The 19,402-nt window shown below is 41.6% G+C and overlaps 1 protein-coding gene across 1 annotated transcript; it reads right to left on the bottom strand.

Annotated features, from left to right (window-relative positions):
• Window positions 1-4,316: 4,316 nt before the first annotated feature.
• On the bottom strand, window positions 4,317-18,730 carry ccdc120b (coiled-coil domain containing 120b). The gene is made up of 10 exons (XM_083939692.1): window positions 18,640-18,730; window positions 10,416-10,515; window positions 8,397-8,527; window positions 7,813-7,914; window positions 7,597-7,717; window positions 7,356-7,415; window positions 6,903-7,056; window positions 6,630-6,731; window positions 5,275-6,309; window positions 4,317-4,540 (listed from the first exon to the last, which is right to left on the bottom strand). Exons 2-10 carry the CDS (start codon window positions 10,462-10,464, stop codon window positions 4,444-4,446), a joined length of 1,851 nt encoding a protein of 616 aa, XP_083795818.1. The 5' UTR covers window positions 10,465-10,515; window positions 18,640-18,730; the 3' UTR covers window positions 4,317-4,443.
• Window positions 18,731-19,402: the final 672 nt, after the last annotated feature.

The following is a 19,402-nucleotide window of genomic DNA, read 5'->3' as shown; positions in this document are numbered from 1 at the left end:
GAGCCCTGACTCATAAAATGTTGCTGAAAAAAAAAAAAAATGATCACAAAGAGATCCTAAAAGACCACAAGTATAACCATATGACTACAAAGAGCAAATGTCTACAGGTACAAAATGACCACAAGGGGCAAAAAATGACTGCAGGGATGCAAAATGACCACAAATACATACTAAATGACTGAAAATAGACACAGAAGGACCACAGAGACAAAAATTGATGATAAAGACACACAATGAAAACAAATAGATGTAAAATAACCACAGAGAGAAACAAAACGACAACATATATACATAAAATGTCTAGAAAATAGATGCAAAACAATCACAGGGACATACAAAAACTTGAATGGACATAAAATGACCACAAAGAGAAACAAAATGACCACGTAGAAAAATAACTGACCATCTAAAAATAAGTGAACGATGATCACAAAGACCCAAAAATTACAACAAAACAACTAAAAGACTCTCTGGGTGTCTTGTCCCTGCGTAGACGGGGAGCTCTTACATGTCTGTGCTTAGGGGCCTATTGTCGCATAATCGGTCCATGACTTTAGGGCCACAAAATCATTATTTCAATCATAAATCATCACAATTCAAAAGACATTAATTCAAACACGTTTTAAACAAGAACCTTTGAGGTTATGGCAGTTTTTCATTTAGGGAGTATGGACTCGAGGGAGAGTACAGGAACCCTACCCCATTGTCCATTTACAAGCACATTATGTTTAATGATAATAGAGAAGGGTCATTTTTCTTTTAAGTCATTTACAAATACACTTAGTTTTACTAGTTTCAGAAACCCGTAAAATGCTTCCACTATTACCGCATATCCTACAATAAATAAAGATGTTGGACACTTTCTGTGTTGATTTCAACATGACACTTTATTTAGTAGAATGAATGCACAATCTCATACATACAGCATATGGCGGGCCTATTTAGTGGTATTTCATTGGCCTCATTATAAAGAGAGGAGGAAGAGAGAAAACAGCTGCATTTAATATCTTAAAAGAGAAAAGAAAAAAAGAATAATCAAATATTAACACATCACACTGCTGAATGTAGTGGTTTTAACACACACACATGGTCAATCCCCGCACTGATGAGAAAGAGCTACAGTAGATAGCTACAAAATGTAATAGGTTCATAAATATAATATAGTTTGAATAAATTTGCTTTTGAGCTAAATTTATATCATTAATTTCCATTTTACGGAGTACATATGAAAAATACATTTACGACCCCCAGTGCACAGCAGTTTGGTCTTTGATTTCAGGTTTGAACGCGCTGGAAGAAGCTCTTTGAAGCTGGACGCTGAGAGGACGTGAACACATCAGACAGCAGAAGGAACCAGGTAACATTCCACGGCGTGCTACGGTTTGTAACAGAGTAGAAAACAACACCACGTACGACAAACGTAAAGAATTACATTCAAATGAGTCTCAAGATGGGTGGGGGTGGGGGGGTACTTTAAAATGATCTGTAAGACATATACTGTCAGTTTCCTTGAGGATGTCACGTGTTATTCTGGTCTTTGTGAAGTTTACATTGCAGAATGATATTAAGACTCTGGTTACAAATGTAGAAATATTTTATGGCACATTACTACTCTGATATAAAAAGAAACAACACAAAACCAAGCACATGAAATGAGTTGAAATCATTACAAATACAAAAATCAGCCAGCATGAATTCTCATTAACAAATTTACTGGTACGAGACCTGCTCACACCGTCATTCAAAACTGCCGAAGCCCTATTCTGTTCACACCACCAACCCCACTTTTTACAACCAATTAAATAGTGCTCACTTGGGGGTGGAAGAGAGGGGGAGGTTATTTTGATTAAATACTTATCATGTCATTAGTTTCAAAATGATATTGTTAGTACGGGAATAAAACATTAGCTTGAAACTCATCAGTACAATCCACACTATATACAGACTGACACTCAGATAGACCTTCAGTACATGCGGAAAAAAACTCACTTTCCTTATTTCTTTCCCACCAATTATAAACCCTGTCTACTGCCTGTCATCTCTCTTGGTGACAATTTCAAAGGGAATTAAGGCTTAAGATGTTCATAAAGTGCTCCATATGACACTCAAATCCTCCACAACTAAATGCAGAAAAAACTGATTTGATGAGAAAAATCGTCATACAGTCATGTGCTACCGCCGTGCAGTAGGTTTCACAACAGCCCTCAGGTTTTTCCTACAACTGGTCAAATTGTTCTTTCAAGGTCAGCACAGAGAAAAGCTACATTTATTGGCCAGCAGAATCTAGAAAACACACTTAAACCACATTGGAGATCGAAATTAGAGAACAAATTATTAATACTCTATATATTCTGAAATGCTGTTTTTATTGCTCATAATTTGATAGAACATCTGTGGCTGTACCACTGCTGTACTAGCATGTTCTTAAATAACCAAGGCACTTCAACAAAAACCTTTATTATGTAAAAAACACAGTGAGCAAAATTAGAGAACAGTCACCGAAAACCACCGTTTTCTTAGGGCTGTAGGATTCAAAATTGAATAGAAAGTGTAGAGGCCACAGCTTTAAATGACTTCAGCACATCTGCGCCCACAGGACATCACTAGTTTCTCACACTGCTCTGGTTTGATCTTGATCCGTTCTTCTTCAGTCTCTTCCACAGTTCGGTAACTGTAGTGGGTTTCTTAGCTATTACTTTGTTGCCAAGGATTTTCTAGACATTCTCTATGGGGTTTAGATCTGGACTCTGACACACCGCCTCTAAATTTAACGGACTCCTTTAGACACTTTGCGTTCAGTCTTTCCCCAGTCCAACATCGAACATAATGTTTCCCATCAGACACAAATAAATTGAACGTCCTCTCATCGCTGAAGTCACTCTGGACCAGTTCTCCTCTGTCCACACAACATGCTCCTCAGGAAAGGCAAGTCTCGCTTTTTATTCTTTCTGCTGATGAGAGGTTTGGTCACTGCAGAGTGGGCTTTCAGTCCAAACTGTCTTAAATGACGAGACACTGTGTGCAGAGACAGATCCTTGCCCTGTTCAGCACTGAACTGGCGAGAAACTCCAGCTGCAGTGTTGAACCTGATTCCCCATTGAGAGTTTTTAATAATCCTGTCTTCTCGTGCACTTTTTTTACGTGGACGAGCGGCCTTTTTGAGGGACTTAAATGAATCTGTGTCCTTGTGAAGATTCAATCTTCTTAAAATCACAGACTTTGAACACCAAACCTCTCTCTGGTGGTGGAGAGGGTCGTCCCTTTGTTCTTCATCTGGACAACCTGCTGTCTCAGGGTTTCACCTTAGAACGGCTCGCCATCTTAAAAAGTAACCAGGAGAGCTGCCGGATAAATAGGATGTGTCCAACTATTAAGTAAATTGTCACCAAGTGCCAGATTAACACCAATAACTGGGAGGGATCTGAAAGTGTTCTCTTATTTTGCTCACATTTATTTTCACAAAATAAAGGTTTTTGTTGAAGTGTTTTGGTTATTTAAAAAAAAAACATGCTAGTTCAGCAGTGGTACAGCCACAGCTGCTATTCTATCAAATTATGAATAAAGAATAACATTATTTCAGAATAAATCAAGTATTTCTAACTCTAATTTTGATCTCCAGTGTATGACATCATTCCAAATACCCTATAATTTAGTGACATCGTGAACTGCATCGGCTTACATAGGCTTAATGCTAGCATTTCAGGTTACTGGAAAGCACTGTAAAGTTTTCTAACTAAGGTTTGGTTCTGATATTAAAACATTTAGGCACTCCCGTCTGCTACACCAGCACACTACAGTTCGTGGCCCCTTTCATTTATCAAACATGAAAAATACAAATGGCTGTGAAATTAACAGCAGATGAAGACTGAAGCATGTTTTATATAGTTTACAAACACATTCACTGGCATGTATTAATACTTTTCAAATGATGTGAGCTCATATAACATCTTTGTATATCACAAGATTAATGAGCAATAAATTACCTCTTTAATATAGCTGTTCTTTATATCTCAGAAGATACAAAATAGTAATTTAGAGTTGTATATATTCTGTAAAAAAGTATATCTGGGGAGACTTTTCAGGGTCATTAGGAAGGACTTTACTGCTCGTATTGGACCAGAAATATCGATATATTAAGTACAGCATGACCATATTGTTATTAGTGAGTCATCTCCAGTGTACATCACATGAGAAGACTGGGTTTGATGTCCATATACTGGTGGGATCAGCTAGAACAAGGGGAACTTGCCAAGGCTTTTTCACACTGTACAGCTACAGTTTGTCATGTATTTCAGTCTCTTTCTGCTGAGGTTGCCGTGTTTTGCTTTGCTGCTGAGGTCACATTGTATCGACTTGTCTGTGTACGTGTGTGACTATGTGAATGTGTGTGTCTGAGGTTACAGGGTTTTTGCTCAGATTATGTAGTGTATGTGTTCTGCTGCTTCAGACTAGGGTGCCTGGGTCTGCACTGGGTTCCTTTGGGGTCACCTCTTGCATCTGTGGATGAGGAGTCTTCTGATAGAGAGAGAACTCCATCGACCTGTTGGGGAGGAAAGACAAATCAATACAGCACTCCACAAACAAGAGGCGGGGAGTGGAGGGTAAAACCACAAACAGAATACATTTTCATTAAATAAAAAGTAGGAATCATAGTCAGAAGCTCTGTGAATTTAAGGACAGGAGACAAAAAGTCCCTGTCATAATATTAGGAGCCTATAAATGCATTTGCACATTTTATTTGTTGAGTTGTGGATGTCACATGTTAATGCGACTGCGGTCTCTCACAGGTCACTTAAGGCAGTTAAAGAAAGCCTGTGTTATCAGGAGATAACCGAGTGCCTGGGCGTTGGCAGATAATGCTAACCATGCAAAATACAAAAACAACCAAAAATAAAACAACCATGGTTGTAAGGGTCACAGGATGATAGGTGGATTGGCTGGAAACCAAGTGAGAGTAATAGCACAATCCTCTGCTGCATGCTTCCGATGAAAAAGATATTTACGCGAATCTCAATGTAAATAAAAAAAGTGACTGCATTTGCAAACACCTACGTTTGTACTTGAAGTCTAATAAAATGTATTCTGCCTTGAGTGCAATGTAATCGTCAAACACAAAACAATGTACAAGAAAGAAGGACCACTTCCATTCCTTTAGGCTTGTTTCTTTTTCAGTTTTTATGAATTCTGTCTCAAACACTGATGATGATTCCCATCAATATACTTAAAGGTGTAAACGAGACAAAGCATTGAGGTAAAGAATAATCAAATACTGACCTTCCATGCAGTGGGTGACCATGGAAGCTGGCTGACTGGGGTATCTGAGACCTGTTGAGGTTGGCTGGTTCACCTTGAACAGACTGGGCTTGGTGCACCAGTGGGTGGGGGTGTGAGAGGCGGGAGATTCCTGCCTCGTGGCCCTTTGAGGCAGCAGGAGGATAGCCAAGGGCGTTCCTCAGGTACCAGTCCCTCAGTCCCTCCAGAGCAAGGGCTTTATGCAAGCTACGTGTTGAGTCTTCTGGGGTCGGCAGAGAGAACTGTGGTCTCCGGCTGAAGGAGGGGCCAGATAACTCGCCCTGGTAGGGGTGCAGGTTGGGGATGGAGGATGTGGTGGTGCCAGAGGCAGGAAGAGGAGACTCGTACGCTGACAGCAGGATGGCATCCTGGGGATGTTGCTGCAAAGGAATAAAGGGTCCACAAGATTTGGTTCTGGTGACTTTGACCCTGCGCAGCTCAGCTTGGGACCCTCGGAGCACCATGGGGCTATAAGGAGGTGCAGCGCTGGGGAGGTGCACCTGGGAATGGGAAAAGCCGTTTGCATGGGGAGGCACCGCTGCAGTGGAGGAGCGAGGAGAGGACATGTCCTGCCAGATCCTGCCTGTGGATTGGTACAGGGGTTGCTGCACTTGCATTCTCTGCTGTTTCCCCCAGATATAGTCCATTAAGAGCTCATTGTAGCCTCCACCTGCCCCTCTGTCGCCCATGGACAGACGCAGTTTGGCCTGGTCCACAGAGCCATCAACATGTTTCTCAGGGCTGCCCAGGTGAATGTGTCGCAGCTTTCCATCAGTCAGTGTCTCTGAGCTCTTGTAGGGCCCTCCTCTGGGGGGCATCCCATTTCTGGGAGCTGGATCATCAGGGAGGCTCGATCTATCCAGCAGGGCCTCGGAGCTGTTACTGCGCCTGGCCCTGGAGCTGTAAGGGCAGCCTCTGCGGTCAGAAGAAGAGCCCTCCTGAGCCAGTGGAATCATATACGGCACATCCAGGCTGCCAGACCATTGCTTCAACCCGTTACCACCCACTGCATCCGACCTAAGGCAGAGACGAGCACAACAAAAGCTTACATTAGGAGTGAGCGCGGAGCAACTATGGATAAAGAAAAGTGAGTGAAAGCAGTTTTAATCACAACCATGTAAATGCATTTAACAGAAAATCTTTAAAGGAGGGACACAATTTGTATGCTTAAAAACCAAACAATGAGCCCTTGCTGGTAGCTAAATATGATACTAATCGTTGTTACAACCCTGACTCTGTCCAAGTCATTAAGCCATTTCCAACCACACTGTCATCACAGTGGGAGGGAGCTGTAACTGTGCTGCATCAGACAGAAGCAACACTGTATCACAGATTACCTGACGTGAACGCTGATTGGAGCAGTTCGGGCCAACAGAGGAGTGGCTGGAACACTTCTACCTTCAATGTTAGATGTACTTCTGGGTAAAGAGTGAGTGGGGCTGTAGGAAGCAACAAGAGGATGTGTATGTATTTAACAATCATCCCCCATTACTGAAAACAATCATTTGATGTGTGCACACGTACATTATTGTGTAGAATAGTATGTACACTCTCAGACACATCAAGAAGACTGCACAGTTTGCAGTGTGGAGTCACTTTAAGAAAAGTACCTAACAGAGCTGGTGACAGAATTGCGGCGTGTCCTCATCTCATAGTAAATCTCGACTGGCGACAGCTTCCTGCTGATCCTGTGGTCAGGGCTGCCCACGGTGAGCCGGGGCTGAGACAGAGAGCGCTGGTCAGCCACCACACTGGGAGAGGACTCTTTTGGGAGAGGAAAAGCAAGGAAATTGAATAAAGACCACTCGCAGACACAGAAATGATCACTTTCATTAAAGGCACAAGCGGGCCATTATTTACAACTGAAATGTGACTGCATATTCTTATTTGGTGTCTTAACACCAGGAGAGCGAATGAGTCGCCCACCCACTTGTGTTGTATTTTGAATGTGAATAAGGCTCCAAGAACATTGAGCTATTCTACTGCCTACTGCCTCAGTTAAGCTCATTATGGATATGGAGATACAGTATCCACCAGAAACAGTTGTTGACAGAGAGACTCACCATTGTCATGGGATGTTGAATCTGACATGGAGCTTGTACTCTCTGACATGACAGTGTCCTCTGAAAGACAGCAAACCATTCAGATGATGCAGCATGGCATCTCTTTATCTTTGCTAAACATAAATGCAAAACTAAAATGTGTTTTTCAAAAGCATAAAATGCCAATGACAATGCAGCTTTGATTGTATTCAGTTATACCATAACTGTGTGGGTGTATGGATGTGGTTTTTGGTAATTCTACCTGTGTGACACCCCCGGTGAACCGTCCTCTTGTTATTTGGGATATTTCGCTCTGATTCTGAGTGTCTGTACAGAGCCCCAGTGAAGATCGCTTTCATCTGCTTTCTTTGGGCAGCCTCATCCTGCAGCCAGGGACAAACAGTCGTGTTAGACCACAAGTACACACGGCGGTACAGCTGCTGCGTAAACACAATTGATATTCAAGGTGTTGACTTACCTCCGCCTTGGTGTTGGGCGCCAGGCCAGTTCTGCGCTGCACCAGTGGGGGTTTCTCTCCTGTCTCCAGGGGGAAAGCATGTGGCAACTTCCCAGTCAGCTCCTGTAGAGGACATTCATTAGCCCCCAGTAACTAAAATCCATCTTCTCACATAAAATGCCACCACTTAACAGATTAGTTTAAGTCTCAATAAAACCACCCCTTAAATCACTGAAATAGATGCCATGAATAATGTTTCTATCCTGCTTTACTTCTAAAGCAGAAACAGAATAACCCTGCAGATGAGTGGTGCTTCACACTTCTAAATTAGCTACACTGAATACAGAGTAGACAACTTGTGAATCCGAGAATGACGCACACAGAGAGGAGAGCAGGTTCTCTGGAGCAATCAAGAAAATATTAATATGCAACCCATTGTACAGTATATGAAAAAAAACACTGGTCGCCAGTTGCATCTAAGGCTCAATTTTACAGAACAGTAAAATGTGCCATAAGCTGTAATTTAGTGAAGTCTCTTCAGTAAAAACAACAAAGCACTTGCTCAGTATGGAGGTGACGTATGTTTCAAAAGGGAAGTTACTCACTGCTTCCTGCAAACAGACTTGTTTGAGCTCTCCCACTCTGGTGTTGAGGAGAGCCTCCAGAGCCTGTTTCCTCTCTTGCAGAGCTGCAACTCTCTCAGCCTGCAGCTTGCTGTCCTGGCAGCCTTGAACATCTACAAAGCACAGCACATGGGACACATCTTCAGAAACACTTAATTAAGACAGTTTGTTTTTATTGTCAACAAATCTTTAGAAAAGACTCAAACCAACAATGTCTAAAGTATTATCAGTGTATCGGAAGCCTGATATATCTTTGTCTTTTGTTAAAAACTCATCAGTGAGCTGCAACATTGCACTGGGTGACATGTTTCCTCATCAACCTTGTGCGTGGAAACTGTAGTTTACTTTAAGTGACCCGTTTTCTTTAGTTCGAACCAGATGTTGTCTTGTGGATAAGAACCACAGATTGGGGAGGGAAGTCCGAAAGCCTTCAGAGACGGACTAAAGGCGCACTCACATTGTCCTTCCGCACCGAGCCAAAACAGGTTTTGCGGGTAAAGCCTAGTGCGTTTGACCAGTGTGAGTGCAACCTAGCTGCGGCCAGCTGGCCGTCCACAGCCCGTTTAAGAGAGGTGGACCTTTGTAGAGCCCTTTTGCACATGTACAAGCACAAGCGTGCACACGTGTATGAGCACGAGCACGACGCCTACGACGGCTCTCACGTCATTCGCCTGTTCGGACATAAAAGGAAAAAAAAAGACGGACCATGCGCGGACATTTAACAACAACAACAATGGCGGTGAAAGGTTCACGTTGGTGTGATGCGGGGGTGGAGTGTTTCCTGCAGATTTGGTCGATGAAAATATTCAAAAACAGTCGACAAGACGCACAAAAACTCTGAGGTCTATGGAAAGATTTGTAAACAAAGCAACGCATCGCGATGACGTCATCAATGCGTGTGCCGTGTTACGGCGTGATGACGTATGGACAGGCAAGAAGCATTTGCGCAAGGCCCAGGCAGTGTGAGTACAAACCAGCCTGGCCCGCGGGGGGAGAGGAAGGGGGGGACAAATACCTTAAAGCACGGGGCGAGGTGCGGAAGGACAGTGTGAGTACGCCCTTAGGCAATGTGTGTTTAACACATTGCTGGTTTTTGTCTTTCGTAAGGGGGTTTTGTTTACCATAAGACCACGGGAGGCAGGACATTTTAGGCTGGAATGCAGATGTGAAGGATTCAAACTAACACACTTAATTTTTTCAGATATACTTATTGAATTAGAAATGCGGTGTTTTGGTAGCCTTACTCATCCTGTTTGGTGTTGTGCCAAAGTACAAAATACTGGGAGGCTGTCCTGTATGAAACTCCAAAACTGCTGGGGTAGGAACTTGAAATGGATCCAATATTTCTTCTCCGGGGTATAGTAAATAAGTAAAAACTTTATAATGTTTTAATATTCTGTGCAGGGAAATGTATACTACTTCAGATGACCCCCAGTCTCAGGCTGGCATAGAATAATAATGCATCATATTCCCTTAGATTTCTTGGCTTTATTTTTGCACTTGAAACTGTTTTAATAGATTAATTGACCAACCATAACTGATGTATTAAACTAGGCTATTTGTTTATACTTGTAGCATATGAACATTTACAAAAAAAAGAAGTAGCACAACGGAGCTGAGCTTTAAATTTGAGTTTTGTTGCCGTAATTTATTATTTTAATCTAATATCATTTTATTTTATTACTTTGTATTTGCTTATTTATGTATGTCTCTGAGTTTATAAATATAAACATAGTTTAAAAATGCAGTGTTTTGGTTTTATACTGTTTGAACAATATGACAGTTCCTCTGTGCTCTGATCAGATTATCTGACAGCTGTGGCGACTGTACGTGAACAAAAGGCCTTCACACATACATCTGTTTTTTCAGTTGGCTGTTACTCAGAGAAAAAAAAACTTTTGTTTTGCTTCTGTTGAACTGTGGGAGAAAAAAAACAAGCCATTCCAGGCTTGTCCAGACATGAAAGTGTCTGTCTTTACACTGCGAGTCATTAGTACTCACCAGGAGCCCCCAAACCCATGGATGTGATCAGATGTCCTTTGACCTCCATGTGATGTAATTCTGGGGACTTTACAACTCTCGCTCCCAGCCACGCCCTCACCTGATGAAGAAACAACAAAGACTTAACTGCTGCTGAGAAACATCAACAAACTATATCAACATCAACAAACTGTATCCAGACTCTCTAACCTCAGCTATGTGTTTTCTTTAGGTCTAGAGTCATTGGCTGCATTTCTCTCAGTCGGCAGTATAAGCATGGCATGATTACACCAGGTACCATCAGGGGGCGCTACTGCACCTCTAATCAGGTGTCTAAGGCTGAGTCCTTGAAAAGGTTCAAACATGTTACTACTACAGCTGAAAAAGAGAGGAATAGTGAAACACTATATTGATTTCTCTGTGACTAAAAATAAACATGAATGTCAGAGACGCAACAAGCTGAAAGTCAAACTGTCACACAATATGTAGTAAAGAGAATATGTTATCTGAATAGTTGCAGCTTTGATAAAAACAGCATAAATCCCAGATTTGAATAAAATCAGGCATTATTAATAATATGCATTTAGTCTGTTTTATAGAACATTTAGAAAATATCAAAAGTTCAATAGAAGTCTGATGATGACTTCGTTTGCACCTTAAGGCGTTCTGAACACGCAGTAATAATCTAAAATTAGCTCTCAGATACAATTAGCAACCAATTAATTTGCAAACAGAAGGAAATGAGACAGGATAAGAAATATTAATAATGCATGGACAGACACAGAGAGGGAGAAACCTAAACCCTCAGTGTTTTATGTCTCAATAGCTACTGGTACAAAACAGAGGGATCCAGAGGAATGGAGCCCGAAGCACAGTAAATCAGAAGTGAGGAATAAAGTCAATGTTCAGTGAAGTTTCCCTCACTCACGCTGTCATACATTCAGTCCAGAAAATATACAATGTGGAAACTTTCCCTTGGAATTAACAGGAATTAATGGGGAATTTATGGGAATTAACAGGAAAGATATCAAATAAAAATATAGGCTGTATTTATCATCATCGTCATATGCAGCTAGAAACAAACATTTACCTTATCATAAAGACACACGCATAATAATCTATTAATTTGCCAGATTAATCCATGAATTTGTCGAATACATACAATATCGAATATGCCATGTTGTGAGTTAGTTAGCTAATTAGATAGGTTTAAGGTGAACAACTAATTCAAAGTATAAAATAAATGTTTTCCAATAAAGAATGAATTTAATATAATAACGAAAAACCCTCAATTAACTCAATCAAGCTACATTCAACATCATAACGGATAACTCAGAAAAACTAGCAGAGGCAAAGTTACAACAGTTTATGATGCTTTAAGCTACTATCAGCTGGTTAAATGAAATAAACAATATATACAGTATATCTTCACTCCAGTAATAGAATCAAAGCGGCCCTGAAAGTGTGTAGTCCTGTGGCTCAGGGCAGTAGTGTGAGCTGCACATGTGATGGGAGAATACACTGTGCATGCAGAGGGTTGTAATGTTACTGAATATAAATAAATTATATTTAATGGGATGCTGTTAAATTATCTGTACATGTGATGGAAGAGAGCTGCTGAATGCAATGCACAGTTACAAAGCAATTAAATGTCAGTCATTTTAACTAAAACATGCCACCGATGTTGTTTAATATCATTTATACCTTTTAAACATCAGATCGTCTGGGATAGTTAAACTGTCGCCTAACATTAATAAAAGGCAGGAAATGCTCCCTTCACTGCAAATGAGCAATGTTTCATGTGCACTTTTCCACACATAATAGAGATTCATTACAAACAAAGCCTCTTCCCTAATACCCAATAGAGAATTGACATCCAAAAATAGCAATTGCGTTTTCTGCCAAAAGCCTCTCACTCAACACTGCTCACAAATTGCAGCCATAAACAAGCATCTTGCCAGTCGAGTAAATCATAAAGCGCCTTCATTCAACCCTCAAATCTAGACGGAAGGCCTCAAGGGCTGAATCAAAATTACCCGTCCATAGAGTGCTTCTGTCAGCATCACATCTCTCAAAAAGAAACATTTATCAGTTACTCTGAGCAGCTGTCTAAAAGCTCTGCACACAATTGACCATCTTTTTGCTTTTGGGGGGTCAGTAAGACAGTGTTCTGTTTTCCTCACTCAAACAACATAAAAGAAAGAGGCTCACTTTGTGTGAAGACATACTTTAAATAGTTGAACGGAGTTTGCGTTGGCTCCTGTCCTGGAACTGAACCAGTAACTGCTGTTTGCTCCTGTACGTGTGAAAACCCCCAGCATGCTTGACCTCCCATTGAAAGACAAGTAGGAGCCTTTCACACAAACAAGTGGCAGAGTTACGACGCCACACATACAAGAGCTCATCATGTGAACCCTGTTAAACAAAACTGAGCGCGTGATAATCTGATTTTAAGTTAATCTAGTGAGACAGACTATCACCTGGGAATGTACAAGACAGTATCATGTCTGTTCCCTGTTGAACAACAAAGCTGAGCAGTAAACGCACTGAGAGTCAAGAGAAGACAGACAGAGACATTTGGTATTTATCTGCATGGTCGCTGGGCAGCTGGAGCCAAAAGGCTGCCATGCCTCTAAAGAATGGCTTTGTCCAGCAACTAAAACATTTGCTTGGTGCTATCCTTTTCACTCACTAAAATGTGCCTTTTATCTCTTTGTAAAACAATCCTTTTACTTCAGTGCTCTGGGTTAACTAATGTACATTTTTGTGTTACTAAAACTAACAAACTATCATTTAAAGTGTTACAACATAACTTTTAAATAAAGAAATAACACATTAAATTCATTTGCAATAAAACCCTCCCTTTGTTGTCGTCAGCACACTCAGGGGTTTTCCTGCTACAGGTTACTTGGTCTGATATGACCATGTAAATATTACTGTGTAACTAATTTACTATATCAGCGGCATCTACATGAAAATGTGTGAGGTTGAGCTGCTGTACCCCAGTGTCAACACACATCAACTCTCCGGAAAAGCAGCAATTTTATCACCTTGAACACATCCTGTACTTTCACCACCTATGTGGTGATTGAGTGCTACTGACATCAACTGACGTATGTGAAGTATTTTCAAACTCCACAACACAATCGGTGTGTGTTGCGCTGTTTTAGCATTTACCATCATCCCGCTTGTTTAGTAAAAGACACACATCTGGCTACAGGCTGTATTCACACCAAATCAGGTGTTGCAGGAAAATGCCAGTCCTCCGGTTGAATTTGAGTAGCGCGTTTAGGCGCAAAACGCCATGTTTCACAAGTAGTCACTCAGTTTGGCATCAATTAAAAACCCACCGTGAAGTTAAATTCGCAACCTGATTAGTTATTGACAGTAAAACTTGAATCTGTCGATGCAGTCACTCAAACACTTGTAGAAACGTGGCTAAATTCTAGCACCATGGGAAACACAATGGAAAGACGGATGGGCCACAGAACCGAGCATCAGAGATCTGCCGAAATCTGCCAAATGACACATAATTGCAGCAACGCCTGATTTGATGTTGATGCTGCCTCTTATTAGCCACGCAAGATTAGGAAGGTAACGTGCAGTGGAGAAAATCTGGAGAAGTTAGCCAAGTGACCGAACCAATCAGTGTTGGTTTTGAGGCGAGTCGAAGTGTGACGCACGTTGATCTGATTGGTTGATTTGGCCCGTATAGGGGTGAGAGAAAGATAATTTATCCTATCAGCAGCCAGGTATTTTCTCCTCTTCCCAAAAGATCTCCATACGAGGGTTATCCTCTTATCCAGTTCATGGAAATTTTAAGGTTTTCTGGAGAAAAAATCCAACAAGAGCCTTTGCTATTTGTTCGAACTAAACAGAACATTATTTCCGTAGAAAGCTAGCAACAATAGCTATATTATCTGAATAACTGAAACAGAAAAGGTGCCAACTATAGAAGGAGATCCGACGGAAAGGAAATACAAAGAAAAAAAGGAAAAGGCATCATAATATGAACCAGAATTTCTGCCGTGAGATCTTTGCAAAGGGAAAAACACCAAAGTGGTGAGTGCTTAGCACCAAATATAGGCCTACATCAAAGCTCTCCATGGCTACCACAAACTCAAGTATCACTTTAAGACAAGGGTGAATCAATCAACTGCAACAGACCGCCCTCTAACCACTACTGAGTCTAACAAATAACACACCTGAAAGGATCAGTGGTCTCACTGGTTGAAGTCAAGCGCTAACTGCTTAAACATCTGGTGTACAGATGTGTGCAGCGGTACAGGTACAACAACATGAGAAGGCATCACATTCCAGACAGAAGCCTGCGGGAGAGATGGCGGGACAATGAAGAATCAGATCTAGAGAGTCACAGAGAGCAGCATCAAAGGGATCAGAGGAGATGTGATTATGAGAGATATGAACATGATCATCAAACACATGTTGACTTTCCATGTGTAGGGGGATGAGGGACGGGTTCTGGATGGTGGTATAGATAGCAGTGTGGGAGCCATGCTGATTAAAACATGAGCTGTGCGATGAGAGTGAGCTGCCCCTGTGCAGCGTGCATCACAGGAATGCAAATCAGCGACAAGTTTAATATTCAAGTCCGACGGGCTAAACACTGGAGCCTGTAAGGTAGGTCCAATCCTACCGTGTCCACACAACGAACAGCACTGCTCTTTCCCTTCAGCTTAGCAGTCATACATATTAGATCACAACATTCACAGCTAAGCAAAAATCCTACAGGCAACAGTTTTACATCCACTTTTTGCACTTCCACTTCTCATTCCTTGATAAACACAATGCCTCCCAGCTCTTTAAGAAAGGCACTCTCTCTGCTGTCAGCTTTTATCTGGCCCAAGAGTCCCAACAACATTTATATAGCAGATATATTCATGACTTACTAGACAGATGTCTCACATGCTTCTGCAAAAACCTCATATCTGTCGCCAGTGGCAAGGGACGCACAATATGTTTGTTATATCAACAAGCAATTTGAAGCAGCTGAGATGTAAAAGAGCAGCTGAAATATCACCTCCAGCCCTCTACAGACAGGTGAGGCTGACAGCCCTCATGTTGACTGTTGGTGTTGACACAGCTGCTGCTGTTGTGAACTTACACATAGTAACCAGAGCAGTGTTACAACTATGTTTCTGAAGAGTCAGGAGGCCAACAGTATTGCAGAATATCCACATCAATTGTTGTGAGGTTGGCTCTAACAATGCCTTCAATGGTATGGACAACACCTCTGAACCCCACTCTGATCATTTGTGAGAGAATGATAATGTGATTTTTATCTGCAGGACCTCCTTTCCCTTTCAATGCCAAAGTCCAAGGATGATTCAGGTTTCCGCAGGTTTCTGATATTATTTAGACATTATCTGCCAGTTAGGTTGTAGTAATTCATTTTTTTTTTTTTTGTTTTAAAGATACTTGATACCTCTTACCACAGTAAAAATATAAACAAGTCCAAGGCACACAAAACAGAATCCCCTGCACAACTTGAAAAAGTCACCGAACACACCAACACAGTTCATTTTCTTCCCTGTTGTTTCCCCTGTGCAGCCTGGGCTTGAAAATCAGATTGCACATCTGCTGCTCGACTTCAATACTTTCAGTACTATGAAATGTAGATATTGTATGATTTTGAAAGACTTGGTACTGAAAAGTATCGTACTTTAATACTTTTGACAATCTTACCCAGCAGAGCTGAGAATGCAAATGTCCGAATCAGACTTTCCCTGCCAGCTCCCTAGTACAAAGTCTGTGTCATGTCAGATTGAGTCCATGTGTAAGAATTTGCAGCAAGCAAGTGGGTGTTGATGACATTACCATCATGAATAACATGAAGACATCAAGGCAAATGTCTAACTGAAAAGATGCTGACATTATGGATGGCTACATGACCGTGGTGTATTCAACATCATGTCCTGCCTTCTCTACACTCTACCCAGGCACCACCCCTCACCTAAACCAAATGGAGTATTTCCAGTAAGTGAAAGCGTGTCTGACACAGACAGCTCCTCCTGTGTGCTCCATGTGTGAAAGGGAAACTTTGGGCAATGTCTGGACCTGATCTGTCAGACATCGTCAGAAGTTCATATGAGAAAAAGTCCTATGATAAACAAATCGATCAGGGTCTGACATACAGCTGATTCAGTGTGGAGGATTTACTGAACAACCTCCACCTGACCAACCCCAGCCAAAGAACTGTGCAGGTCAGGGCTTACTGAAGGTCAGGTGACCCAACCCCCTACTCCCCATACGAACATGAGCTCTTCTTGTGCTCTCTATATCCATGAAATACTGATTTATAACACGCTTATCGGCACACAGCAGGGCAGCTTAGCTCAGACTCACCAATCGTGTGGCTCTCCATTTCCCCTCCCTGGCCTTGACGCTCACCTTTGCACATTTGACACAGCTACTGCGGGTGAAACAAAGCAATCCTGATGATTGCTATCCACCTGGATTCTGCTAAGCTGAGGTTGGGGGAGTAATAAAGAAAGGAATGCAGCTCTAACATCCTAGGGGATTATTCCTATGCATTTTCCCTTTGTGCTGTAACACCTGGAGGGATTTCTGTATGTATCCAAAGTTGTTTTTATGTTCCACTGTGGTTGAAATCCACCCTGTTTGCTTTTGGAGGGTTGCTTATGATCAGCAGCCACGGCCATAGCCTTACATTTATAGCCTGATCTGACTCTTTTATGCTTTTGTGTTCTTTACGACTGAAAAAATGTGGGTGAATTATCCGTCCTTATCTACTAAAGAGAGCGCTACTGCTCTGGTGTAGTTCCCACACTTGATAATGTTGGGATTTCATTCCCTAAGCTCACACATTTAGCTCCAAGACATGTTGGGTGATTTTAAAGTCATGCAAATGTCCAGGTTAAGAGTTGGCTGAAAGGTTCTGGGTCCACATCAGGGGGTGAGTGTGTTTCTTTTCACACAGCCCACTTAATCTGCATACTTGTCAGTCAACTACTTCTACTGAAATCATGTCAGTCCATGTCTTAAGGGCATTATAAAAGGAGTAATGTCCCCTTGTTGTAAGGTAATGGCAAAAGAAATGTGTTAGCGCCAAACTGGGTCAATTCCATGGTGTTTGAATTGTAACACTCATAGTAGCATGAAAACCACAGGGAGCTCTTCATAGAAAAGTAGAGTGCTGTGCTGCCAATTTGCAAGCAGGAACCAGCAAGGAGTGAAAACAAACATCAACATGTGTCAAAATCCCCCCAAACAAGAAGACACTGAATGGTCTCCCTGCAATATAACAGCTACACCAAACCTCTTTGCAAATTGCTTAATGGTCCAAGAACTCAACGCCCGGCAAATACACACAAACCCAAAAAGTAGGAACGATCAGCACTTTCAAAAATTCTTGGCAGCTAAGTGGAAAATCCTCTTCTGAAAACAGAGAGGTGTTTCCCAGGTAGTGAATCACCCTGAAGGCACAGTCTGACCCACACAACAAATTTGGATGAGTTCTTTCAGATCCAGACAGACATCCATGTTCAGGAATCTGTTAATAACGGGGCTTAACGCTGCTGCATGAGAATGAGCAGTAATCATAAGTGAGAACAGGGAAATCAATAAGGCCCAGCAGACAGCAGCTATTTTGCTTCATAACAATGCAGTATCAAGGAGAAGTTGTGTATTCCCAAGAAGCCTGACAGACATTTTAACTCCTTTAGAGCTGTGCATTTAAATTCACGCAGATGCATCATGCTGTTGCAATCCCGGCATTTCCTGCCCTTTAATGAACGTGGTACACAAACACAATGTTCTTCAGTTTCACGAGCACACATGAAAGAGATTCATTGGATTTCATGATATACATCAACATGCATTTATTTTCCAGGCTTGTTATTTATCTCAGCGTGGAAAGCATAAAGCAAGTGTTCCCACATTGAGCCCCGCTGCTTCTAAAGCTGCAGCCATCCTGCGTCTGCATAGTGGTTTCAGACGGCAGCACCGGCTGGTAATAAAACACACTGGACTAATTAATAGGAGCAATAACATCGCAGGTGTGTCACTGACTGACACGACGGCAAACCCGTTTTTACGTTGAGGTACATTCACGTCCAAATGATACATAAAATGGCAGATACTGTCTTGTAAGCGCCTATGTAGGCCAAGCTATTTCTTATAGAGAATACAGGCTGAGTTGACGCTATTCATTAATACGCCCAGTAAAGATGAAAGGACATCTTGGAGCAGAATCCCCTCTTACCAGAGAGCATGACCGATGCCTCCGGAGGTCTCCATGGTCCTCTGTAGCAAAACCAAGCCGAGAAAAATCATTCCTGCATGAGACCACAGGATAAAATCCTCCCCAGAAGAAAGCTTGAATTGATTAAACGTGCAGTAATTCGTCGTACACGAAAAAAAGCCCCTCGTTCATGGTGGCGTCGTATCCCAATTGTAATTCAGCAGCAGCCTCGCGTCCTCCGCTGTGTCGGAGCTGTACGCATCTCCGGAGCCGAGAGGAGAGAGGTTTCCCTTCTGCGCCCGATGAAAAAACCAAAACCTCGATTTTAAAGCCAGCCGACCCTACACTGTCACAGCAGCGCCGCCCCTCCCAGATGTAACGTGCCTTCAATGTGCGCCACTTAATCTGGTCATGGTTATACCACAAATGTTATCCAGTTGTTGCGCACGATGACGCGAAAAAGTAAAAAAACACGTTCATTTTAATTGACTATTGCCCGAGCGGTTCTTCTCCCTGTATGCGTATCCAATTAACCTATTTAATTTAATAAATAGGTTGTTTAACACATTCTTAGTGTAGGTATATATTTATTTATATACTAATAAATATGTATCGAAATGTGCCATCTGGACAATCTTTACCTATTTGGTCGATGATATATATATATATATAAATATACATAGTAGATACATATTATTATTTAATAATAATAATAATAATAATAATAATACAAGCCTTTGTATGGTTAAAATGACAGAAATCAAAGAAAAAATTAAACCAACTT

Source organism: Echiichthys vipera, assembly GCF_963691815.1.
Source record: "Echiichthys vipera genome assembly, chromosome: X".
NCBI classification, from domain to species: Eukaryota; Metazoa; Chordata; class Actinopteri; order Perciformes; family Trachinidae; genus Echiichthys; species Echiichthys vipera.
The sequence above is the reverse complement of the archived record's forward strand: the minus strand, read 5'-3'. Positions and strand labels throughout refer to the sequence as shown.

Coding starts and splice junctions, on each gene's coding strand:
- ccdc120b (XM_083939692.1), bottom strand. CDS start 10,464: ATGGAGGTCAAAGGACATCTGATCACATCCATGGGTTTGGGGGCTCCT. Junction 6,310..6,629: donor CCAATCAGCGTTCACGTCAG/GTAATCTGTGAT, acceptor TCTCTGCCTTAG/GTCGGATGCAGTGGGTGGTA. Junction 4,541..5,274: donor GGTCACCCACTGCATGGAAG/GTCAGTATTTGA, acceptor CCTCCCCAACAG/GTCGATGGAGTTCTCTCTCT.